Source organism: Leguminivora glycinivorella, chromosome 25 (genome assembly GCF_023078275.1).
Source record: "Leguminivora glycinivorella isolate SPB_JAAS2020 chromosome 25, LegGlyc_1.1, whole genome shotgun sequence".
NCBI classification, from domain to species: domain Eukaryota; kingdom Metazoa; phylum Arthropoda; class Insecta; order Lepidoptera; family Tortricidae; genus Leguminivora; species Leguminivora glycinivorella.
Genome location: NC_062995.1, coordinates 3,316,382 through 3,342,891, shown reverse-complemented (window position 1 = coordinate 3,342,891; position 26,510 = coordinate 3,316,382). Strand labels below are relative to the sequence as shown.

At 38.9% G+C, this 26,510-nt stretch overlaps 2 protein-coding genes across 6 annotated transcripts in view; one reads left to right on the top strand and one right to left on the bottom strand.

Moving 5' to 3' along the window:
- Positions 1-294: 294 nt before the first annotated feature.
- On the bottom strand, positions 295-18,304 carry LOC125239455 (EEF1A lysine methyltransferase 2). Its single transcript, XM_048147064.1, has 4 exons — positions 18,055-18,304; positions 10,599-10,732; positions 8,540-8,696; positions 295-475 (listed from the first exon to the last, which is right to left on the bottom strand). Exons 1-4 carry the CDS (start codon positions 18,248-18,250, stop codon positions 309-311), a joined length of 654 nt encoding a protein of 217 aa, XP_048003021.1. The 5' UTR covers positions 18,251-18,304; the 3' UTR covers positions 295-308.
- A 534-nt stretch (positions 18,305-18,838) lies between these two features.
- The window catches only part of LOC125239332 (alpha-1,6-mannosyl-glycoprotein 2-beta-N-acetylglucosaminyltransferase), a 90,384-nt gene continuing 82,712 nt past the window's right edge, over positions 18,839-26,510 (top strand). For all 5 annotated transcript variants that reach the window (XM_048146882.1, XM_048146883.1, XM_048146880.1 and 2 more), the window contains exon 1: positions 18,839-19,288. The gene's annotated coding sequence lies outside the window, so the exon portion shown is untranslated. The remainder of the gene's footprint in view (positions 19,289-26,510) is intronic.

Here is a 26,510-nt window from a genome sequence, read left to right as displayed (position 1 = left end):
ATATTTTCGGAAATAATCGCTCCTAAAGGAAAAAAAAGGTGCGTCCCCCCCCCTCTAACTTTTGAACCATATGTTTAAAAAATATGAAAAAAATCACAAAAGTAGAACTTCATAAAGACTTTCTAGGAAAATTGTTTTGAACTTGATAGGTTCAGTAGTTTTTGAGAAAAACTACGGAACCCTACACAGCGTGGCCCGACACGCTCTTGGCCGGTTTTTGTAAAAAGTTTTTATTCTTTATTCAGTGATAAGTTTTGCTTGACCGTTAGGTATTTCTAAAATAAAACTAGTGTACACATGTAACCAATCTATTTACTATCCTTATGTACAAACACGACAGACGACACGACCCCTCCCACTTTCCCCCCAAACTTGAACTGGGGGGTGGGGATGACGCACTTCGCTCTAAACCGGTGGGCAAAATGGGTGGTGAGTTCATCTTCAGTCCAGTTGCAGGATGTTATTACGAATATACCTGGAAATAATAAAAACACGAGGTTGATAACGGCTCATCCATTAATTACAACCTAGACGGGGGGGGGGGGGGGGGAGTTCCATGTTACACAGTTACACATACAAAATATTTGCAAAGTTAAATGAAATTCAATTTCAATGGTTTGTGTTCAATTTAAATGTTGACCGTACAAATTTCACCAACAAACACCAATCTAACAGCCCAAATTACTTAAAAATAACGTAGCTTGGTACGCAATTCACGCCAATCAATCTCAATACCTATTACAGATAGTGAAATGTGGCGGTGCGGGACGTGGGTGACGTCATTTCCAAACTAAAATGGAATTGGGCGGGGCATGTTGCCAGGCAGAGTGATGGCAGGTGGACTAAAATGTTGACCGAATGGTGGCCGTTATCGGATGTAACAAGCGCCTGGCATCCGTTGGCTCGTTGGGTGGACGACATCCGAAAAACTGCGGGGCACTTCTGGATGAGATTAGCCCAGGACCGGGATAAGTGGCGTACACGAAGGGAGGCCTATGCTCAGCAGTGGGCGATTAATGGCTGAAATGATGATGATGATGATGGCGGTTATTAAGACAATTTCAAAGTGTTCTTGTGATTTTTTTTACCTTCACTAAGAATCTGAATGTGACGTCACACTAGGGCGGGGGGTAGTTTAGTGTGTGACAAGGGGGGGAGGGGTTAAAAAATCATGAAACTGTTGTGACGTAATTAATGGATGAGCTCTAATCAAGTATCAATGAAATTTTCATTGGTCATTATAAAATTAAAGTGTCAGAAAGTTGTGTAAGTTAAAGTTATGAGCAGTCTAGCTATACTTCGTTTCTTTTAAGATTAGAATTATCTGTCAAACGGATAAACAAAGAAGCAGTGGTCGTAGACCTTCCTTCTTCGATTTCGGCCGATACCACTGATTTCTTGGAACTTATAACTTATAATACTATGTACATAAGTTCCAAGAAATCAGTGGTATCGGCCGAAATCGAAGAAGGAAGGTCTACGACCACTGCTTCTTTGTTTACCCGTTTGACAGATAATTCTAATCTTAAAAGAAACGAAGTATAGAGGTGCCTCGGCCGAGGCAGCATGTACGTATCGATCGGCCTGCCTCGGCTGAGAAACATCTACATTGGAGTACTAGGCGAACACATTGCCTCGCGACCTGCCTCCCCCTTTTATCGTGTTTTTAAATATTCAATTTCACGGTTCTCTTCTTATGTGTATAACTGATATTTTCCAATTTCATTCGAAACCTATCACCAATAGCTATATAATTATAATTTCTTTCATACCAGCCCATAGAGTAGATGCGACAAAAAAAGCTTAGTAAGGTTAGTAAGTTTAGTTTAATTTGTGTTATGTGTTGTATTTTAATATGGGCTCAAGGTCTGAAATAAATGATTTTTTTTTTTAAGTTTGTCGTCCGTGGGCGTACCCTAAGAAAAGGATTGAAAAAGCGAAGAGTTCAGCACGGCTCCCGTAGCTCAATAGGCTAGTTTCCTACTAGTCAAATCAGCTTCTTTTTAATACCTATCAAAACGATTTGCTAATATGGAATTACTATGAAATACTGAGAAGTGACGTCACGGACAATTCATTTACTTTATATCTTTCTCTTTGACTTATTAAATAGAAATTATGTTTAAACATAACTACTGTCCATATTTTTCTTCTAATTATGTGGTGCTTTATTTCGTGCACTGCAAAAATATTTTATTTTAAGTATAGGAAACTAGCCTATTGGTTTAGAGCGGCCGTCCGGTCCGCGGTTAATCAGGGCCGGCTCACTCCGCGATTCTTTCGCCGCGCTACAAGTACATGCTGGCGGCCGCGAGTTCGCGGCATAATCAGGGGTAGCGCGCGTTCTCACGGAACGCACGTTCGTACTTTCTATTGTTACTTTACGCACGTTTTTTTTAGGTTCATATGCGATGTCCACGTGTGAATGGTTAATAATGTATAGTTACGTAGACATCATGAATAGAATAGGACAATCTTACACAGATCTAATATTGATTAAGACGCTACGATACCCCTCATTTCTCCATACAAACGCTCTCGCCTGTTTCCTCTCTGGTTTTTGAAGCTAGATCAATGGTTTTTTCAACACAGACTTTTATTATCAATATCTGTGTCGGACCGTTTTGCTTTTTTTGATATTTTTGTTTTAAAAGGAATTAGAGCCTCTCAAAGTTGGCCAAAACGGCTTAATTGAATTTGCCAGAAAGAAAGGCGTGGTATTCAAAACTGAGATCAATTATCCAAAAAAACGAAACGGTCCGACACAGATAATTTCCTTGTCATTCTGATTTCCAAATTTCGTAACGATTGGTTAAGTTTTGGAGGAGGAAACAGTCGAGAGCGGAACCTCGATTTTTGCAGTTTTTACGCGGGATTTTGCGCCTGAGCTGCAGTTGTCCCTATCGCACCAAATTTAGGGGCGGGGCTAAGTTTTTATATACGTACACTGAAATAAAGTGATGGGAAATACTCGACATCTAATGTCGATAATCTAGTGATGTGAAAAGTTATCGATATACTACGTCGAAATATCGACATACCGTGTTTGACGAACTTTTTAGTTAGAAATACGTACTATTATATGTTCATATTTAAAATTGGTGGTCCAAAAATGACCAGTCTGCTCCGAGACCACGGGGACAATGCCGTCCTTGAAACGTCGGAGGTTAGTGTTTAAAACATAGTAAATACGCGATTAAGTCCCGTTTGCAATTTTAAATATTATTATGTGTAAAAATCGTGAAAGTTTGAATCTGTATTATATATTCTGTGGCAATACTAAGTCCATATTTTTATAAGTATAGGTACGTAACAATTGCATACAGGTATAAGTTTATTTTATACATGCATAACTTTTCTCGTCATTGGTTTACTAGTAACAATTATAAAGTTATGCTGTATTTTACGATAGATTCCACGAATATTAGGCAACTATTTGGTATTCGGTCTTTTCAGCCATTTTGCCGAAAATTTGGTATTCGGTCATCATTGTTTATTTATTACTATTCTGCCGAACACCAATTAGGTAAGTAGTTATATTAGTCATATTATATGTACTTATTTACACACAATAAAAACAGGCATAATATTAATAATTTAAGTCATGTTTTAAAATATTAAAAAAAACGATGGGCCTTATTTAGTAATACATAGTTTGTTCCAGTACCTGCCCTTAATAAGGCCCAGTGCTTATATTTCTTCTAAGTTTTATCAATCATGCCGTTTTGTATATTTTCTTCGCAGACATAGAATCACAAAATGCCCTAAATAGTTACTTCTCTAAATAAGGCCCATCGCTCGCTTCTTAAGTTTTATAACTTTGTGTAAACATTGTGTTCATGAATTCAATCATCAATTTTTGTGATAAGTATTTATACTACGGTCTGTCGTCTAAAACACATTTATTCAGGACTATGCATTTAGGATATGGTACTCTAAATTAGAGGGGCTCAAGTCTTAACAAGCAGTGCGTCAAGGTCAATGTGGTCAAGATATGCAGACTTTATTTCATATTAAGTTTAAAGGGACAAAATTAGGTACTTAATTAAAGTAGTGTGGGGTAGCCTGCTGTCCTACGGGGCAATATATATTATAATGTATTGTGTTTATGTGTATTGTGTATCATAAGTACTGGGCGTTTGCGGGGTCGCCTTCCACTCTGAGGCCACCACTCAAATACTGGCGCTGATGATAGCTCATCTTTGAAGATTATATCCGATCCATCTCTATTTCCGCAACGCTACTTCTTGGGTATCGAAGGTTGTGAACATGTGGACACATGGGCGGCATGGGCCATTTCATACCTGCATCAAATAAGACCCATAGTTTTTCTGTTTAATAATACTTACTTTTTTACTTACTGCACGAAATTTTGAACCATTTACACTAAACTTATCAAGTTATAAAATGTACATAACATTTCGAAACTTAATAGCCGGGCCTTGTTTGCACAAGCAACATTACATATGCCCTTAGTAGGTAGATTAAATGAGTATTACCAACGTTTTAATTCTGCGGTAACAAAAATGCTTTGCCGAAAAGTATAAATAAGATCTAAATAATAAAAGTATATAAAGATTCTATACGTTTAAATAGCCTAGGTTTAAATTTAGCTGGCAAATTAGTTAAGCATTTTTATGGTTGGTATGCATGTTGGTAACCACGAAAAAATGCACATTTTATTACATTATGATTATGGTAAAGTAATTAAATAAATATTGGGGACACCTTACACAGATCAACTTAGCCCCAAACTAAGCAAAGCTTGTACTATGGGTGCTAGGCGACGATATAGCGCAGGACACCATCGCGAGCGCAGACTTCTGGCCGAAAGGTGTGGTTTTTCGGCGATTCCGGGGCAACTTGCCGAATCCTACACCGGGGCAAACGACGCAACGGAGCCACGCTGTTACGTCATCGCCCAAATAAATTGTTTAGTTTTAAACTTTATTGTTTGTTTTTTTTTCATGTTCTTACTTACTGTTTTTTTTTTCTTTTTTGTTATCTAAGTTTCGTGACGCATTGGTTTTACTGTAATGTCATGTAAACATGTTTTTACTAATAAATAAATAAATAATACATACTTAAATAGATAACATACATACATACAATCACGCCTGTATTCCATAAAGGGGTAGGCAGAACACATGAAACTACTAAAGCTTCAGTGCCACGCTTGGCAAATAAGGGGTTGAAAGAAAACGAAACTGTGACATTGCAGTGACAGGTTGCCAGCCTCTCGCCTACGCCACAATTTAACCCATATCCCATAGATAAATACAAAACCATACTTAAATAGATAAATACATACTCAGGAACAAATATCTGTGCTCATCACACAAATAAATACCCTTACCGGGATTCGACGAACGACGAACGACGACGGGAACCGAAGACAACATTAAAATTAGGTAGTTAATTAAAGTACTTTGAAGTAACCTGCTGTCCTACGGGATAAATATTATAATATATATAGGTATCCGTATATTTTTATTCTTTTCCTTCCGGCGACCGTCCTTTGTCACCCATGTTTCACAACTAAAGAGTAAGACGAAATTGACGAGTGAAGATGCTCTGACTGAAACAATTACTTTTCATATTATTAATGTTTACCATTACACACAGAGCACAATCTCATCGTTAAATATTGTAAATTTTACTTTATTTCGACGTGCGTTTATCATAGCGCTCTTGAATAATACGATTTTGTAAAGAAAATATCTCCTAGATACATACTATCAATTGTGTCGCTTAGTTTCAAACTTGGGTACTTAAATCCATTCTGCTTTAAGATTGAATATATAAAAAATATATATTAACCTTGTAGCAGAAATTTATCCAGGTTTCAAGTTAAGCGACACAATTACGCTTAATTCGGTATGTAAATACCTTATTTTTTGTTAAGTTACTGATGGGCCTTATTTCATACATGCAGCAATTTGGGAAAAGTGCACCTACTTAATGCACAATTGCACATGGACCCAATTTTTTGACCCATTTACACTTATCTAATTATAAAATGTACATAACATTTCGAGATTTTTAACCGGGCCTTATTTGTATGTAGATTACAGATGCCCTTAGTTGGTAGATGAAATGAGTGTTATATACGTTATATTTCTAATGCTAGGTAGGTAATATGTATACACAACCCTAGAAAATTAGAAATATAAGATGCATATGTAGCTTTCCATCTGAAAAAGGTCCTTATGCTTTGGCAGATTTTTTGTTAGAATTCTGCTAAAAAGTTCTAATTACCTTGGAACATAATCCGGTGTCTGGTAAGTATAATAGGTACCAAATTGTTACCTAGTTAAATTTTCCTACGCTGTCACTTCTGTCAAACATGTGCAAAAAAAAGAATAAGATTCACATACATTTTTGGTACGTAGATACTGTCAACCAATTATGTAGAATCCTAGGCCACTCTAGAACCCTGTCGTATCGACACCGTCCTTTATTTGCTACAGAAGTCAGTTTTACTTTTACTGTGAAAGGGTCTAGATTGGCCTATGACCTAGGATTCAGATTAATTGGTTGATTGTACGTACCTACTCCTACAATATGGCTTCTCTTTGAAATCGAAAAGGTTTTAGCTTTTTACATACTGAATAACTTTATTTCGCTAACAATGTGACTATCTTAAAAGAAATCATCTTTTAAGATAATCACATTATGTATAAGATAAGGAATTGTTTCTACCATTCCTTAAAACATTACAAATTTGCATTTTAGTCAAATCAGTACACTTAATATCTTCACGGAGTCCAAAACATTATGCATCAGACCCTTTAGCACAACTTGCCTTGTCGCGCGCGAGTCCATACATCAAGCGCGACTTCAAGTATGGACTCGACTCGCGCGCGACAAGGCAAGTCACATGCAAGTTGTGCTAGAGGGGCAGAAGTCCGAAACTAGACAACTATAGAAAGCGCTTGAGCGCGAGTAAGTACTTGCGCCGGCCGCGGACGCGGGTGTGTGCGTGCGCCGCGCGCACGCACACAGGGCCTCTCTGTGGGTTCCACCCCCGTCAGCGCGACGGCGATAAAGACCTAAAAATCTCAAATTTGAATTCGTGCTTCGGTATCGTATCCTCTTAAGTCCCACGGAAAAGTTCAACGAGGCTTGTGATGTTGGGACTTAAACAAAAATATATACACGATTATATATGTCTCTGGTAGCTATTATTTCTCCTGCGCCAACATATATGTCTCTGTTTAACCCAATGGTTGACTGGTAGAGAATGCCTTTTGGCATTAAGTCCGCCATTTGTACATGTTTCTTTGTTTGTGCAATAAAGTTTAAATAAATAAATAAATACTGTGTATATATATATACCTAGAAAGTACCTAAGACTTGAATATAATAGTATAACATTTTATCTGAGTATTAATTCGTTTTAATCCATAGGCAACCCTATCGTCCGACACTGCGCACGTGCGGCTCGTTTCTTTGTTAGAATTTTGTAGGTATTTAAAAGGCGGCATTTTGTGAACATCAAAGCAGTGGGCCTTCTGTACTTGTACTTTTATATATTCTGTGGGTTAATGCGGGATCGAGTCCCGCCGGAAGCGTATTTTTTTCTGTTAACACATTGACTGCCAATCAAAAAATGGCGCAATACGTCAAAAACCGGTCGTAATTAATAACCGCCCGCTTGTATGGCGAGAACGCCCGGCGAGTTCTCCAGCATCTGAGCAAAGTTCACGAGTGCCAGGCGGGTTCTTGGTTGCGAAAGTGTCAATATTTATAGAATAGAATAGAAGAACTTTATTCAAAAACGCTTAATTTAAACTTAACTAATAACACTAATATAGGGATGTTACGAATATTTGCATTCGCATTCGCATATGCGAATGATTCGCATTCTTTTAAACATTTGCATTGACATTCGCATTCGCTTCAAACGATGCGAATGCGAATGTGTGCAAGTCGCAGCTTGTTCCTCGCCCGCGCCGGCCGCTCCAATTGCTACTTGTCGACTGTCGACTCGCGCATGCGCAGATAGGTCAAATTCGTACGGCGTGAAGTTCGTACTCGGCATTTATTTAGACCAATAGTAAGCATTTTAAATTTTTTACCTAGCGGGTTGTTGGTGATTGCTTGGTTTTTATTTTGGTTTTTTATGAAATTCAGCGATATTCGCATTCGCATTCGCACATTCGCATTCTGAATATTCGCATTCGCATTCGCGAATGTGACACATGCGACATTCGTGACATCCCTCTAATATAATAAATATTATTGTATTAAAGCGTAACTGAAAAGGTCTCCACTCATGCAGCTTCATGCCAAGGGACGCTGGTCTTCCGTGGAGACCCTTCCGAGAGAGCGCAGCTACAAACTATACAAAACAAATCATTTTATAGTTTTTGTATCTATATTTATATAAATAGTTATAATTTTAATAGATAATATTTTAATGCTATGAACTATTCACCTGTAATAGTCATACTCAATTTTTTACAAAATAATCGCATAGAAATGATACTCAATTTTTTACAAAATAATCGCATAGAAATGATAAAACCTATCTTACCTTTTGGATCCATCATGGCTGCCACCTGGTCTATATACTTCTGCCGCCGTTCCTTAGCGCTCTCCGGATGAAGACTGACCGCGTCATACGTTCCTTTGTCGTGTACAACCCCGAATGTGCCCAGTTGGGAGACCGAGTTTTCCGTTATGTCGAATACCTGGAAAGTTATTAGTGGAAGTGGTGAGTAAGGCTGCCAGAGCTCAACGAGGGTGCGGTGTGCTGGTGAGGTGACGCATCTACGGAACTAATTTGTTCCGTCTATTGTCCTTTGAGTCGTCGGCAACCCGAACCCTCCTTGGAACTTACACTCTTTTTTGCTCACAGCAAAAGGGAGTGTACCTACAAGCTTCTAATGGGTTGGCAACGCGCATGTGACACTCCTTCAGTTGCAAGCGTTCATAGGTTACGGTGCCCGCTTTCCATCAGGCGGACCGCATGCTTGTTTGCCACCGACGTAGTATAAAAAAAAAAATTAGTATAACGTAAATCAGGTTTATTATTTCCACAGAACTAGCTTTAGATAGAAGAAACAAGTTCATCTATTTGTATAGGGGCCGAGCGTGTCAGATTTTGAACTGAAGTTGTTACTTGCCTGTGATTTTAAATATGTCTCGGGCCCTTAAGTGTTCATAATTTTAGTGTTGTTGCAATTAAATAACACGTAATGAGGCATTTTTAATGTTTTTGTTGACTTCAACTTACAAAAATTGACGCCCGAAAGCTGCAAGCTGCGATTAAAGACGGACTACTCAGTGGATTTTACTGAGTTCATTTGACACGAAAAGTAGATACGTTTGCTTGATCTGTGATTATTTCTTTGGGAGATCTCAAATCAATTAGTCTTATTCTTCCGAGATGTCCACCACAACGCGGAAATTGCTACTTCCAGGTATTACAATATTTTATATACCTGCATAAATATGTTTACTAATACTTGAAAAACGAATGACAACGATGCATTTTACCTACAGCCCCTACAGGAGTCAGTACCGGATCTAGACTTTTTTCGAGGGGGGCAAAAACTAGAAAATATCAAATGTGGCGCCCCTTGGACTTGACGAAGTTCAAATTTGGCGCCCCTCTTAGACATGGCGCCGTTACTCGCTCTTCCCTAGATCCAAGCCTGACAAGTCGTGCAAAATAATTTCATACAAAGTCGATGCGCTAAGTCAAAAACGTTGTACAAAGATTTTTGTGAAGTTATGATGTTTGATGAAGACAACTGGCCTGTTTACCCTACATTTCTCTAATTTGCCGCCCTTTTTTAAGTGCCAAGATCTGGTTGACGAATAGAAAAATTAACTAACATAAAAATGAATTAAAAACACATTAAAAATACTTAAATAATTAATGAATCTACGGTTGTACTCACGTTATTATATCGCTATTGCTGCGACATGTTTCGGGCCAATTCGGATCGCATACATACATACGGACATGTTTCGGGTTCACGGAGTTTAGCCGCCGCGTGAACTCCTATACGCCTGAAGAGGGGCCTCCGAATGGGCCCGAAACATGTCGCAGCAATAGCGATATAATAACGTGAGTACAACCGTAGATTCATTAATTACTTTAATATGTCTCACGAAGGTTTAACGAGCATTAAAAATACAAATAAATAAATTATTGCATTAAATAATGCATTTGGCGCCAGCACAAAACAGACAATTGGCGCGTTTCTCAGCGCCATTTAAAAAAATGTTGGTCTCATAATTTAAAATTGTATTTATTAGTAGGGTTCCGTAACAAAAAGGTACAAAGGAACACTTATAGTGCGACTATGTCTCTCTGTCTCTATGTATGTTATAGTTTTTTTTTTTTTAATGGGATAGGAGGCAAACGAGCAGACAGGTCGCCTGATGGTAAGCGATCACCGCCGCCCATGGACACCCGAAACACCAAAGGTGTTGGAGGTGCGTTGATTTAAGATGGGTGTTTAATTGCCGATTCTGCCGCCCCCTGTCATGTGCCGCCCGGGGCTATGCCCCCCCCCCCTCCCCCCCTCGCCTCTCGATACGCCACGCTACGCTAAATAGACTTGAATACATTCTGCCTATACCTTAAAGTCAATAATGGGGAACTCCTGGGACACCTTCCGGGCGAGGGTGATGGCTTCCTGGCAGTAGTCCACTCCCAGCAGCCTGGTGAACCCCTCCCGAGCCAGCTCGCACAGGGAATAGCCGTTCCCACATCCTGGAACAGGTGGTTAGTTCATCATCATCATATCAGCCCTTTATCGCCCACTGCTGAGCATAGGCCTCTCTTCTAGTACACCACTTTTCCCGGTCCTGGGCTAGTCTCATCCAGTTGTGACCCGCTATTTTCCGGATGTCATCGACCCAACGAGCCAACGGATGCAACATTTGTAAGCGGCCACCACTCCGTTAACATTTTCGTCCACCTGCCATCACCATCACTCTGCCTAGCAACATGTCCCGCCCAACTCCACTTTAGTTTGGTAATTGGTGGTTATAATAGTTACTCTTAGCAAAGTCATATATAACTCCGTATAGACAGCAGTGGCGTAGCGTCCATACAACTCGATTCCCAACGGGTTCTCCAAAATTCTGCAGTATCTCCAAAACAGATACCATACAAAACAGATCTCAAAAACCTCTCCGGCTTTACCAACAAAAATTTTCACGCGTCGCCACTGATAGACAGATAAAGTCTAAGAAAAAACGTACCTCAGTACCATACAGAAAAAGGTACGGTGGCCTAGATGGCATTACACCTTTGGGGTGCGCTCAGCTAGATGGCGCTAATATTAATATTTGACATTTTAACACATATCAAGCTAAGAATATGGGCCAAATTGTCAAAACTGAGGTTCAAAAATTTTAAGCTTGTGACGAGGGATGGCAGTCTATGCATTGTGATTACACGTTTTACTTTGACAGTAACTCTCTATAATATTCAATCCTCTTTGCTTTTAGTGGGCAATTTCCGCAAGTCGACAACCATCATCCTCCTTGCGTTATCCTACCTGTTCCGTCTCTTTGTCTCACCGAGAAAATGGTTTGAAAAATTCCCATAATTGAGCGTCGTGTCGTTACACCAGAAATAAACTGATACTTAATTTATAAACAAATGCATTGTTGCAAGTTCATGTTATGTATGTCTTCAGTTATTTTTGTATATCTGTTCATGTCATCATCATCATCATCCTTGCGTTATCCCGGCATTTGCCACGGCTCATGGGAGCCTGGGGTCCGCTTTGACAACTAATCCCAAGATTTGGCGTAGGCACTAGTTTTACGGAAGCGACTGCCATCTGACCTTCCAACCCGAAGGGTAACTAGACCTTATTGGAATTAGTCCGGTTTCCTCACGATGTTTTTCTTCACCGAAAAGCGACTGGCAAACATCAAATGACATTGCGCACATAAGTTCCGAAAAACTCATTGGTACGAGCCGGGGTTCGAACCCGCGACCTCCGGATTGAAAGTCGCACGTTCTTACCGCTAGGCCACCAGCGTTGTATAGCTATTCATGTATTAAATAAATAAAATAAGCCCGTAAAAAACTCTATTGTTCATAACAGGCTTGGCTACGGACTAGTTGAAAAAACTTAGATAAGACCAGGGTGCGTAGCGGAATGGCACAAACGTTCACGAAACGATTGTAGATATCTATCTCTATCGCTCTTGCGTATCGGCGTGACAGAGCCAGACTACCTTTCGCGGCGTTTCGTTTTTGTTTCGCGTCGTAGAAATGCCATTCGGCTACGGGGCTAGGGGCTGCTCACTTCGCGTTTCTTATTATAGTTATACGTTTATACGGTTTGGCAGGCCCATAATGTTTGACGAACTTCTCGCTGCGCAATAGAACTTAATGTCGCATGCAGTTCATTGACAATGAGTCTTCTATACTTGTACTTTTTAATCCCCGTCGCAAAAACGACGGGGTGTTATAAGTTTGACGTGTCTGTCTGTGTGTCTGTCTGTGGCATCGTAGCTCCCGAACGGATGAACGATGAACCGATATAGATTTAGTTTTTTGTTTGTAAGCTGAGTTAGTCGGGAGTGTTCTTAGCCATGTTTCATGAAAATTGGTCCACTATATCAGGGGTTTTTTCAAAATCTTAATTTTGTTTATTTGACGACCGGTCTGGCTCAGTCGGTAGTGACCCTGCCTGCTAAGCCGCGGTCCTGGGTTCGAATCCCGGTAAGGGCATTTATTTGTGTGATGAGCACAGATATTTGTTCCTGAGTCATGGATGTTTTCTATGTATATAAGTATGTATTTATCTATTTAAGTATGTATATTGTCGCTTAGCACCCATAGTACAAGCTTTGCTTAGTTTGGAGCTAAGTTGATCTGTGTAGGTTGTCCCCAATATATTTATTTATTTATTTATATAGTAGTAGTAGTAGTAAACTCTTTATTATACAATTAATAACAAAAAACACAGTAATTACAGTAAAGAACAGTACAAAGGCGAACTTATCCCTTTGAGGGATTTCTTCCAGTTAACCTTTGAGTGAATGAGAGAATTCTGTAATAAGATTAAGTAGGGCATGCAGCAGGCAGTGGGAGTGGTGTGCATGTCAAACACTTGAAGCTCATACCCTTAAGCCCTAACCCCTCGTATGCGGCCTGTCAATTTTGATCATTGAAAATATGACCTTGACATCTAAAACAATCAGGGTTCGAAAATATCCGATATTTATAATAAATATCAAAATATTGGATATTTATGATATATATCCATTTTGTATGGAAGGCATATTATTATTTTGTTGCATTATTTATGAATACTAGTTTAGATAAGGAATATCTACTAAAAAACATAACATTTAGTAGAAAAAGAGTAACAAACACATAAAAATTATATTTTTAACAATGTTACATTTTTTTTACCATTTTTGTATTGCAATAATTATAAAAACCGGCCAAGAGCGTGTCGGGCCACGCTCAGTGTAGGGTTCCGTAGTTTTCCGTATTTTTCTCAAAAACTACTGAACCTATCAAGTTCTAAACAATTTTCCTAGAAAGTCTTTATAAAGTTCTACTTTTGTGATTTTTTTCATATTTTTAACCCATATGGTTCAAAAGTTAGAGGGGGGGGACGCACTTTTTTTTCCTTTAGAAGCAATTATTTCCGAAAATATCAATATTATCAAAAAACGATCTTAGTAAACCCTTATTCATTTTTAAATACCTATCCAACAATATATCACACGTTGGGGTTGAAATGAAAAAAAATATCAGCCCCCACTTTACATGTAGGGGGGTACCCTAATAAAACATTTTTTTTTTCATTTTTTATTTTTGTACTTTGTCGGCGTGATTGATATATGTATGTATGTATGTATGTATAAACTCTTTATTGTACAAAACACAAAACACAAATATGACACAGGATAGACAGTACAAAGGCGAACTTATCCCTTTAAGGGATTTCTTCCAGCTAACCTTTGAGTAGGTGAAATGTGATGAAGAATGGTAGACAAATATAGCACTTAGTACAACAGTTTATAGGAAAGCCCATAAAAATATAAAAGAGACTAAAACAAAAAATAATAAAATAAAATTGGAATAAAAGGTACATCAAATATAAAGAATATATAACAATATATATAGTAAATAAATATATATTTATATATAGTATCTATAACTAGTTACAAACAAGTCATCCATGTTCCGATAGCCACAGCTTTTTTAACTGCCCCTTGAGCGAGGCAACGGACTGCGATTTCCTTAAGGACGGAAGCAACTCATTCCAAAGTTGAACCGCTCGCACTGCAAAAGATTTACTATACGCACGGGATTTATGATGAGGTGTTGCCAGTGCAAGATTAGAACTAGAACGTAGACGATGGCCACTACCGTCCGCCATAAATTTAAATTTTTGTGAAAGATAAAGAGGAGACGAAGGATTAAACAGAACATTAAATAGGAGAGAAAGAATATGCAGATCCCTGCGACGGCGGATGGGAAGCCACTTGAGTTGACTGCGAAAGAGGGAAACATGGTCGAATTTCTTTAGCCCGAATATAAATCTTATGCACACGTTCTGGAGGCGTTCAAGTTTGTCAAGCAGTTCCTGTCTTAGATCGAGAAAAGAAATATCGGCATAATCGAGAAGAGGAAGTAAAAGAGACTGAGCCAACATAACCTTAGTCTGATGCGGGAGGAAGTTCTGCAGACGCTTGAGGGAATGTAGAGAGGCAAAAATCTTACGACTTATTTCGGAGACTTGAGGGTCCCATGAAAGCGTTTGGTCCATAACAATACCGAGGTTTTTGACAGTGGAAGAGAACGGAATCGGAGTTCCCTCGAACAATATATCTGGTAGAACCTGGTGAGGCAGTTTGGAGATGGAGTAAGGACTACCAATGATTATTGCTTGCGACTTTGCGGTGTTAACTTTCAGCCCAAACGATGATGCCCATTCACTTATTGCTTCCAAGTCAGAGTTAATTTGGCCTACTAGAGAACTGACGTCGTCAAGGTTTGACGCTGAATATATTTGTAAATCGTCCGCATAAAGGTGATACGAGGATTTCAAACGCTTAGTAATGCTATCAATAAAAATGGAAAATAGTAATGGTGACAGTACACCTCCTTGGGGGACACCGGCCAAAAGTTCAGTCCATTCGGAGACCTTGTCATCAATCCGGACTCGCTGCCGCCTCCCAAAAAGGTAGCTACGGAACCAGGACAGAGATATAGGGGAAAAATTAAGATTATTAAGAAACGCAAGAAGTATATCGAAGTCCACCGTATTAAAGGCACTACTAAAGTCCAAAAGAACCAAGATAGTGACCTTTTTATTTTCAATATTATAACGAATATCGTCAGTGACCTTAACCAATGCTGTGACTGTGCTATGCCCGGGGCGGAAACCCGACTGAAGTGGATTAAAAAGGTTATTTTGGTTGAGATGTGAAGTAAGGCGTCGATTAACAAAGTGTTCAATAACCTTGGAGAGAATAGGCAGAATAGAGATAGGACGAAATTCGGAGATAGAAGAAGGGTTGGAGACTTTTGGGAGAGGAATTACACTCGCGAGTTTCCAGATAGAAGGAAACATACCGGACGAAAAGGAAAAATTAATAATATGAGATATGATGGGGGAGATAAAGTCTGCTACGAGCATAATCATATCTAAACTAAGATTATCCTCCCCAACGGCTTTCGTTTTAAGTGACTTGAGAATAGCATGTGTTTCTTCGGGTGAGATATTACCAAGCTCAAAGGTAGTACAGTTTGGGTGCCGGGAGTTAGCTAGAAGAGCTAAAGATTTTTCTTTTGTAGCAGGGATAAGATTAACGGGCGACGAGCTAAAGTGCAGATTAATATTGTCAAGGTCTGGGACATTCGCAAAATCATTCGGAGCTTTGCCTACCCCGAGGGACTTCAGGAAGCTCCATAACCTAGTGGGGGGACATTCGTCAATTGTTTTATAAATGTACCTACGCCTAGCATCTCTGCAAGCCCTATTGCAGCGGTTTCGTAGCTTAACATAATTTTGATGGTTGGTCTCTGAAGGCTTATGTCTAAGCTTTATTCGAGCGCGATTCCTTTTCGCCATCAGTTCCTTGATGTCCGGGGTAAGCCATGGCGCAGGGAGATGTTTAACACGCATCGGTGTTAAAGGAGCGTGTTTGTCAAAAGCCGCAAGCAACAAACCATTAAAAGTATCTATCTTCAAGTCTACGTCAGGGGCCTCTTCCAAATCCTTCCAACATATCTTATTTAGGTCAGCGAGAAGCGCCTGTCGATCCACATTCTGAAGATTGCGTCGCATAACTATTTTGTGCCGGCGTTTGGGGGGCGAATTTTAAAAGAAGCATAAATAAGGTCATGGTTTGAAAAAGCTGCTGCATTAAATTGGCCATGAAATGATACAAGATTAGGGGAAGAAGTCAAGATTAAATCCAAAAGGGATGGAGGACCGTTGTGAGGGAAATGAGTGGGGCCAAGAGGTAAAATATGAAAATTTAAAGAAGTAGCGAGTTGCTGAAGCTTCACAGTTCGGTGGTCGTTTTTTACTAGGCAGGTATTGAAATCACCCATTACAACGGAATGATCGAATTGCGGGGCAAGAGTTGCTAATTCATTGTCGAGAACGTCAAAGAAGTTAACATTAGAGGAAGGGCTGTAGAAGACTCCTAAGAGTACTTTACTATGATGTAAAGTGACATTAAGAAATAAATATTCCGGCGAGTTGGAATAGGTAGTTGGGGATTGAGAAACCACTTGACAAGAAAAATCACCTCTAATGTATATGGCAACACCACCACCTCGAACTATGTTGTTTCCACCGTTCCTAGTACCCGTCCTGTCATTACGAAATAAACGATAACCCGGTAATGGATAGAGGGTAGATGGAAGCGATGGTTTTAACCATGTTTCGGAGATCAAGATGGCGTGAATGTTCTTTGTGCTAAACGTGGCAAGCAAATCAGGAAAATGAGCAGGAATGCTCTGTGCATTAATGTGAACAACGTTAAAGTTTTTTACGGCGGATTGAAAAGTGCAGTGCAACCGATCACTTAAGTCTGGCAGATCTGAAGCATCGCTCAAGGAGTCGTACTGGCTAGAGGACGAAAGAGAAAAGAATTCTCTTTCTAAACTGGCATTTAACAAATCTGACATGGTAAGTACAAGTTTGTAACTATAATATGAGTAGCGTATATAAACCTAACTATCTGAATATATAAGTAATGATAATATACTAATAAATATAACAATATAAAATTTCTAAACATTCAATTTCACCTCATCTACTCGCCGGCAGTTGTCATTTATATAAAGTGAACACTTTTTCTAACTAATATACATATTGGTACCAAATTTCAGCTTTCTAGTGCTAACGGTTACTGAGATTATCCGCGGACGGACGGACGGACGGACGGACGGACGGACAGACAGACATGGCGAAACTATAAGGGTTCCTAGTTGACTACGGAACCCTAAAAAAGTGATATTATATTGGATATTTATATCCATTGATATATATTGTCAAACCCAGCTGGATATATATCCGATATATATCTTGATATATATCCATTGATATATATCCTCGAACCCTAAAAACAATAGATTAAAATTCCCACGCACGGAACCGTGTCTGAGCATACGAAGGGTTAAGTTAACCCTGTATAGGATATTGTAGACGCACGCTGGCCCACTCCACTGCACGCCCTGCTGATCGCTCCGCTCCAAGTGTCCACTCAGGCCTTACACTAAACAGGGTTACAGACAATCGGACATCCATCTATATGGAGAATGAGGATGACATGAGCTCACTCTATCGTAGGCCACGTTGCCTTTGGCTAGTCTGTGGCCAAGAGTAAGTCCATTTATAATTAAAAAAAAAATACATTAAAAGATTGCAGTCTCGCTCTAGCAAATAGGTAAAGCTGCAATTTGGCTGATTAGATGAAAATTGGAGAGTAATGAGCCCAAATCAATAGTAAGAGAATAATCAGCCCACTTACATAAAACAGTTTTAAAAGTTATAAAATTGTAGCAGAAGTAGACGTACGCCTTCATTAGCTTACCTAAATCTATAATAGCTGTATTTTTATCCTCAATGTTTCTACAAATCCAGTCCACGACTCTGTACGCGCTGTCTTCGCCGAACCAGACATCGCCCGGATCGCCATGCTCCTCAAAATTACTTATTTCCTTTGTGTACGATTGTTGCCAGTACGACTGGGTACCTAGCTCCGATGAGTTCAACTCAGAGTCTTCCATTTATAAAGAAAATGTAAAGGCTAAACAAGAGATTTTAGTGATAGAAAAAGATAACCAAGCAATCTTAAGATTCATATGGTATCAATGTTTACCTAAATGTCAAGTTGACAATAAATTAGAGTTCCGTTCTACGCGTAAAAAAGACGACAAATTCTCTTAGAATATGATTATCAAATGATTATTTTCTTTGATTTACTGTAACTAATGAATTATCCAATTGATTTCATATTTTTTTATAAGTATGTCTTTAAAATATAAGGATCAAGATTATACAATTAATTAAAACTGAGTCCGTGAGGAGTCAGCGTGTGGGAATAGTGCGTGAAATGAAACGTCACAAAATGACAGTTTGTTAAAGTTGCTGTAAGCAAAAAACACTTAGGCCTTGGCCTTATATTGGATTAATGTACAGTATATATAGTATTTTTATGTCGCCTTTTATTATTAAATTTTACGATATGAAGATTTTATGAGCTGCTTTTTCGAATTTGTTCATGTTTATTTATTGCGATCATTGCAGCTTATTCGCGGCAACACTGTTAAAACTGTCATGAAAATGTAGGTTGATAGGTTTCTCCGCTACTCTACTCCAGTTACTGCACATTTCACGATGTTTCGAATTTCCACACAGTATAAAACAATTTACGAGTGACAAACGAGTTAATTAGAATCATGTGACCGTGAAACAGTTGTCCAAGCGGCATAAACTTATTTAGACTCTGCACAAAACTGTTATCCGCACGCATAAATAAATAAAATAATTCGTTCAATAATCAATATTTTGGTGGTGCTTAGGTTCGTCATAAACACTTGTTATTACTCGTTTTAACTTTTATGACTAAGAGAAAATCTCGTTGGTAATTTTATTAAATTTAAGAGATGCTTTAATGCAGTGTTACGTGCTCGTTACTATAAAATTACATGTGTACAGAAGTGCGATTTTTTTACGTAACTACTTAACTAGTGGTCTTGTAATGTGATACAAGTTACAACACACGTATCGGGGGCACAGAAAACTGTTTACAAGCGGTTTACTTGGTGAGTAATCATTTAAGATTAAGTTAGGTAACTTTAAATATAATAATGTTAATTTTTAAGATTAATTTAATGAAAATCAAAACATTTTATTTGTGAAATTCAGGAAAGAATACAACATTTTAATAAAAGGTAACTTAAAATAAATATTTACAAATAAACTAACTATTAAACCCCGCTCCTTATCGTTTCTGGTGCAAAAGTACCCATAATAGATAGATAGATGATTTATTTCACGAAAAAAAATTACAATATAAGATTGCGTTTCTGTACAAAAATATAAGAATTCCCATCATGATCGTCATAAAATTAAAAACTTAGGGATAACAGGAATAATATTAATAAATGATCATATTGTGTCCCCCAATAAGGATCGTCATTTTCCAAAATTTAACAATAAAAACAAATTAATAAAAATTAAAATTTAACATAAGTATGTAAATATTTACAAATCAAAATACAAATCGATTATTAAAGGAATGTCACACACAAAGATAAAAGATGAAAATATAATGTCATTATTAAATTTCAATGTAAAAATAATATCTCCCAATAAGAATCGTCAACAAAAATAAGTATAAAAATACTTATGGCGTTACCCCTTTGGATGGTTATGGATAATTAATTTTCAGCACCTTTTTGTTTTCTGTCTACGAAATCTCTTTTTGGCCCTATGGTGGTAGAAAATGCCTTTAGGCATTAAGTCCGCCATTTGTACATTACACTGATTCAAACTTTCACGATTTTTACACATATTTAAAATTGCAAACGGGACTTAATCGCGTATTTACTATGTTTTAAACACTAACCTCCGACGTTTCAAGGACGGCATTTTCCCCGTGGTCTCGGAGCAGACTGGCTGAAGTTGACATCAACATCTTCTAGCTGTACGAGTTTTTCGAACTACCCGCACCTGGTCCTGACTACCCACTTGAACAGTAACACATAGTAAATACGTGATTAAGTCCCGTTTGCAATTTTAAACATTTGTACATTTTTGTGTACATTTGTGCAATAAAGTTTAAGTAAATAAATGATCAGATTTCTTGAGCTCATGAAGATTCACGTTGTGAAACTTGTTTGTAAATATTTTCATCAGTGAGATTGTAGAAATTTGAAACATCCTGTGACCCAAAAGAATTGTGTTGTTGAATTGAAACTTTGTGTGGCACAATATTAGTCATAATCATAAATTAAGAAAATAAATCCCTATTTTACAATAGATAGATAGATAGATAGAATACTCTTTATTGGCACACCTCAGCAAGAGATACAGAAAAAAGATACAGCGGAGACAAAACAAATGATTATTAATAGGTTAGTTTCCTATACTTAAAATAATATATTTTATGCAGTACACGAAATAAATCACCACATAATTAGAAGAAAAACATGGACAGTAGTTATGTTTAAATATAATTTCTATTAAATAAGTCAAAGAGAAAGATATAAAGTAAATGAATTGACCGTGACGTCACTCCTATATAATTCCATATTAGCAAATTGTTTTGACAGTTCTTGAAAAGAAGCTGATTTGACTAGTAGGAAACTAGCCTATTTTTAGAATGTCCTATAATAGGTATTTATAATTTTTCCCAGTTGGTTCATATACTTGGTGGAATAAAAGGCATAACATATCCCATAATAGAGTTGTGCCTGCTCGTTCACTGAAAAGATCGCTCCCAACTAGTACAATCTCCGAAGTGTGTTCGTTCTTTTAGGACATTTAGTACAGTAGTACACCAAGAGAGCGAGAGATAAATTGTGTATGTATATGGCGTACAATAACGCTCGATCGTACTAGCCGAGAGCTGATCGGCCGTTTTCGCGCGCTCTCGGTCCGAGTCAGTCGGTTCTAGTTCGGTTGCGGTCGGATCACACGGATTGCTTTGCCGTCATTGTCACTTCTAGGCTCTTCGCTCCTTTCGCTCCCATTCTGTTGCGCGTGTGTGTGTACAGTCAACAACACAGCTGTGTATACAGACAAAGTGCCAAAAATATGTATACAGAACTTTATTACCTGTACATAAAGGTGTGTATACATATTTTTGGCACTTTGTCTGTATACACAGCTGTGTTGTTGACTGTACTAAATGTACTAGAGAGCAGAATCATTTGGGAGTAGTTCGGTCTAGTACAGTACAGGGAATCGTGTCTTTTGTACTATTAGTACATGTACTACACAAGCCTATCCCATAAAACTGTATTATATTTTATATTAAACATTAGTAGCAATGACCGGTCATTAGTATCCATTATTATGATTTGGTAGCCATGAATCATATCAGAACTGATTATGATAATTCAGATGTTTAGAATTATGAATGAATTGTAATGTGACAATTTTTTTAAAATATTTTAAAATGTCAGTCAACCATGCTTAGAAATTGTATTTAAAGTGGAAAATAGTACATTACGGTACAAGTGCGTAAAAAAGGAAGTTCGAAACGAGTGGCGATAAATTAAAACACGACCGAAGGGAGAGTTTTAAATCAACACGAGTTACGAATTTCCTTTTCGCACGTGTATCGTACGACGTTTTTCAGTAGGTACAGATGGCCTTCGAAGTTTCGACCTGACATATAATGAACTACTTCACGCACTAGTGCGTAAAAAAAAACAATTTCCAGGCTGCTAAACAGCGCCATCTAGTTTTTAGCCTAAAAGTCACATAGATTTCAGGGGTACGCTTTTTTGTATGGGGTTTGCCTGTCCCGTATTATATGGTTCTTGCCCCAAAACTATAGAGTATCCAGGGGGGGTAAAGTTTGTATGTAAAGCATTCTGCAATTTTCGAATTTCACGCGAGTGAAGCCGCGGGCAAAAGCTAGTTCTATCTAAAACCTTTTTAAACATTAATTCTACAGTTTTTGCTGTCAAGTTCAGCCTTAATCAGTTCAGTTATGCCAGCTTTACCTTATGTGGTAGAAAAAGCGAATTGTACACGCTAGAGCGGTTTTTCTTCACAGGCAACTTTTTTAGGGTTCCGTAGTCAACTAGGAACCCTTATAGTTTCGCCATGTCTGTCTGTCCGTCCGTCCGTCCGTCCGTCCGCGGATAATCTCAGTAACCGTAAGCACTAGAAAGCTGAAATTTGGTACCAATATGTATATCAATCACGCCAACAAAGTGCAAAAATAAAAAATGGAAAAAAATGTTTTATTAGGGTACCCCCCCTACATGTAAAGTGGGGGCTGATATATTTTTTCATTCCAACCCCAACGTGTGATATATTGTTGGATAGGTATTTAAAAATGAGTAAGGGTTTACTAAGATCGTTTTTTGATAATATTAATATTTTCGGAAATAATCGCTCTTAAAGGAAAAAAAAGTGCGTCCCCCCCCTCTAACTTTTGAACCATATGTTTAAAAAATATGAAAAAAATCACAAAAGTAGAACTTTATAAAGACTTTCTAGGAAAATTGTTTTGAACTTGATCGGTTCAGTAACTTCAGTAGATTTTGAGAAAAATACGGAAAACTACGGAACCCTACACTGAGCGTGGCCCGACACGCTCTTGGCCGGTTTTTGTCTCTTTCTAACTACACTACTTCCCTACAAGGGGGGGGGGGGTAAAGTTTGGAGCATTCTGCAATTTTCTAATTTAACGTGAGTGAAGCCGCGGGCAAAAGCTAGTTCTATCTAAACCTTTTTAACCCCCGACGCAAAAACGACGGGGTGTTATAAGTTTGACGTGTCTGTCTGTCTGTCTGTCTGTCTGTTTGTCTGTCTGTCTGTCTGTCTGTCTGTCTGTCTGTCTGTCTGTCTGTTTGTCTGTGTGTGTGTCTGTCTGTGGCACCGTAGCTCCCGAACGGGTGAACCGATTTAGATTTAGTTTTTTTTTGATTGAAAGCTGAGTTAGTCGGGAGTGTTCTTAGCCATGTTTCGTGAAAATCGGTCCACTATGTCGCGCTCGGGGGTTTTTTCAAAATTTTAATTTTGTGGTTAGGTTATTAAACATTAATTCTACAGTTTTTGCTGTCAAGTTCAGCCTTAATCAATTATGCCAGCTTTACCTTATGTGCAGCGCCGGCCCGTGCACTTGATCAGGGTAGAGCGAGTTTGAGTTTCGGCGCCCTTGGGAAGAAGTTTCACTACGTAGGAAAATATATCGCGAGCGTAGCGAGCGCGAAATTTTTTTCATAGTAATGCCGTAATTTGAAGGTTAAGGCAAATAACGCGAAAGGGACAAATGGTTGAACTTTCGTAGTCGCACCCTAGTAGAGTTACGTGTGGCTGAACGTGGATATCAAGCACATAAAATAACAAACAAAATGGAGCACTATAGTGGCCAAGTCAGGAAAGCAGATTCGGAATTTGTTCTTAACTAAAAGAGAAGATAAGACGTATAAATAGTAAGTGCGAGCGAAGCGAGCGCGATTTTTTTTCCTATTCACTCGATTAATTAAGACAACCCGCCAGCGGGGAATCCGCGAACTTTTAAGCTTTTAACGACTGCAGAGCTGCGGTCTTTGACATATTTTGGGGTATTTTGACTCCACAGGGCGTCTATGTTCCCGACTTTTATTTAGGCCTTATATTTCGCTATCACTATTATTTTTATAATAGGTAGGTACTAAGAGTTAATTAAGAGATTAACTGCGGACTCGATCGTCACCGTCGGGATGCCCATTTCGGTATTTTGCCACTAACTGATCTGAGTGCTTTCAAATTCGCTCACCATCTGCTGTGACTCACAAAATTGCGCCTCTCTGAGACGTTTTGCGCCTTTGGCTTTATGAGGAACTCCACTTTGGACTTTTGGGTAGACTCATATTTTTGCATTTGGATAGCGACGTAACTTTGCCATTCGTCGCACAACAACGTGGTTCGTCAAGGGCTGGAATCCTCCTTTTACGGCGCCCTAGCAACAGCGCCCTTATGAATGGCAATGTGGTGCAACTTTCCACTTAATCTGAAATACCTACAAATCTCGATTTTCAATAGATGGATTCATTCCCGACTCCTCTCGCCATTTGGTGATATGTGCGCGCCTACGCAACGTATAATTTTTTGTATGGATTTTTCCACATTCTCGATTTTGGCGCCCCCTTACCATGTGGCGCCTAGAGCGGCCGCTCCACTCGCTCTACCCTTAATCCGGCCCTGCTTATGTGGTAGAAAAAGCGAATTGTACCACAGAATTACAGTTAAACCAGAATGAGTAGTGTTAGGAGGGAGAGTGAGAGTTGTTAGGAGGTAGGGCATAGCGAATGATATTCCGCTTTGTGTGGTAGGGCACAGCACAGCGGATATCGTCTCGCTCGAATCTAGAGCAGAGCCCAACTGGGGAAGTACCTCCGCCTTACAGAAGACCGCAGCCAAATAGCACTAGACCCTACTCATAGTGTTGTGTTCCTGCCGGTGAGTAAGGCTGCCAGAGCTCAACGAGGGTGCGGTGTGCTGATGACGGGAGGACTTACGGAACTAACTTGTTCCGTCTATTGTCCTTTGAGTCGTCGGCAACCCGAACCCTCCTTGGAACTTGTACACTCCTTTTTGCTGTGTACTTAACACAGCAAAAGGGAGTGTACAAGTTTCTAATGGGGTGGCAACGCGCATGTGACACTGTTTGAGTTGCAGGCGTCCATAGGTTACGGTGACCGCTTTACATCAGGCGGACCGTATACTTGTTTGCCACCGACGTAGTATAAAAAAAAAAAGAGTAGTTAGGTCAAAAAGTGTGTCCACATGAGAGGTCATTGTTTGGGCTGGTGTCCCTCTCGCACTTACTGACAATGTCAACATTATTCAGTGACGTCATCACTGTCATACATTGGGGATACCAGTCAATTTTCAAAGTTACTACTGTAGGATTCCACTATTCGTCACTGTAAACATAGAACTGGCTCAGCAACGCACCATCAAGCCTTGCACTCCGTGTGGTGGTCTATCGGCAACTGCCGCCTCCCACTCCTCAGGTCCTGACGTCTGCGCTTGAGACAGGTTTTAGGAACATCAATACACTACAACTACCAAATCTACTAATACCCATTTGAACATATTTTTTAATTATACAAATCTTTGATTTATTGGCATCAAAATAATTACATTATAATTATTTTCCAATTCTTTGAAATATATCGAAACCCTAGTTTGAATATAACACTAAAATAATATAAGAAGTTATAAAGTCAGGTAATATACAGATAAAAATACTTCTACTATGGTAACCTCATTAACACTGGCCACACCTGCGAGAGGGACACCAGCCCAAACAATGCCCTCTCATGTGGACCGTTTTCGTTAGTCTGATACGATCACCTTTCTATCTCAGTGATAAGGTTCAATTTAGTATGGCAAAAAATGTGATTCCACAATCTAGTTTAATAACTCTAAATCTATGAATTGTACACGCTAGAGCGGTTTTTCTTCACAGGCAACTTTTTTTAAAGATGGCTACCGAACCATAGACAAGGACAAGCATTAGTAATGAAAACTGATGGACCAAGGCTGTGCATTTCAATAAATATTAGATAAAGGTTATGGTTGCATGGTGTAGAAAAACTATTAAGCCTTTTATAAGACAAGAAGGAACACTACTATAGCATTTTACTATTGATTAGTTTCATACATACATACATACAATCACGCTTCTATCCCATAAGGGACCGTCCACACTCAAGAGACGCATGTCCGCCGACGCGGAAAGGACGTCAGCGCCACGCCGCCTGAATGTAATTTAAAAAACGTCTCCTCAGTACATTTTGTATAGGAAGGACGTAAGACGCGCCTGGGGCGCGCCAAGCGACGTCCCTTGCGTGTCCCTTGCGCGTCCTTCATTACAAAATGTACTGAGGAGACGTTTTTAGGGTTCCGGAGTCAACTAGGAACCCTTATAGTTTCGCCATGTCTGTCTGTCCGTCCGTCCGTCCGCGGATAATCTCAGTAACCGTTAGCACTAGAAAGCTGAAATTTGGTACCAATATGTATATCAATCACGCCAACAAAGTGCAAAAATAAAAAATGGAAAAAAATGTTTTATTAGGGTACCCCCCCCTACATGTAAAGTGGGGGCTGATATTTTTTTCATTCCAACCCCAACGTGTGTCATATTGTTGGATAGGTATTTAAAAATTAATAAGGGTTTACTAAGATCGTTTTTTGATAATATTCATATTTTCGGAAATAATCGCTCCTAAAGGAAAAAAAGTGCGTCCCTCCCCCCCTCTAACTTTTGAACCATATGTTTAAAAAATATGAAAAAAATCATAAAAGTAGAAC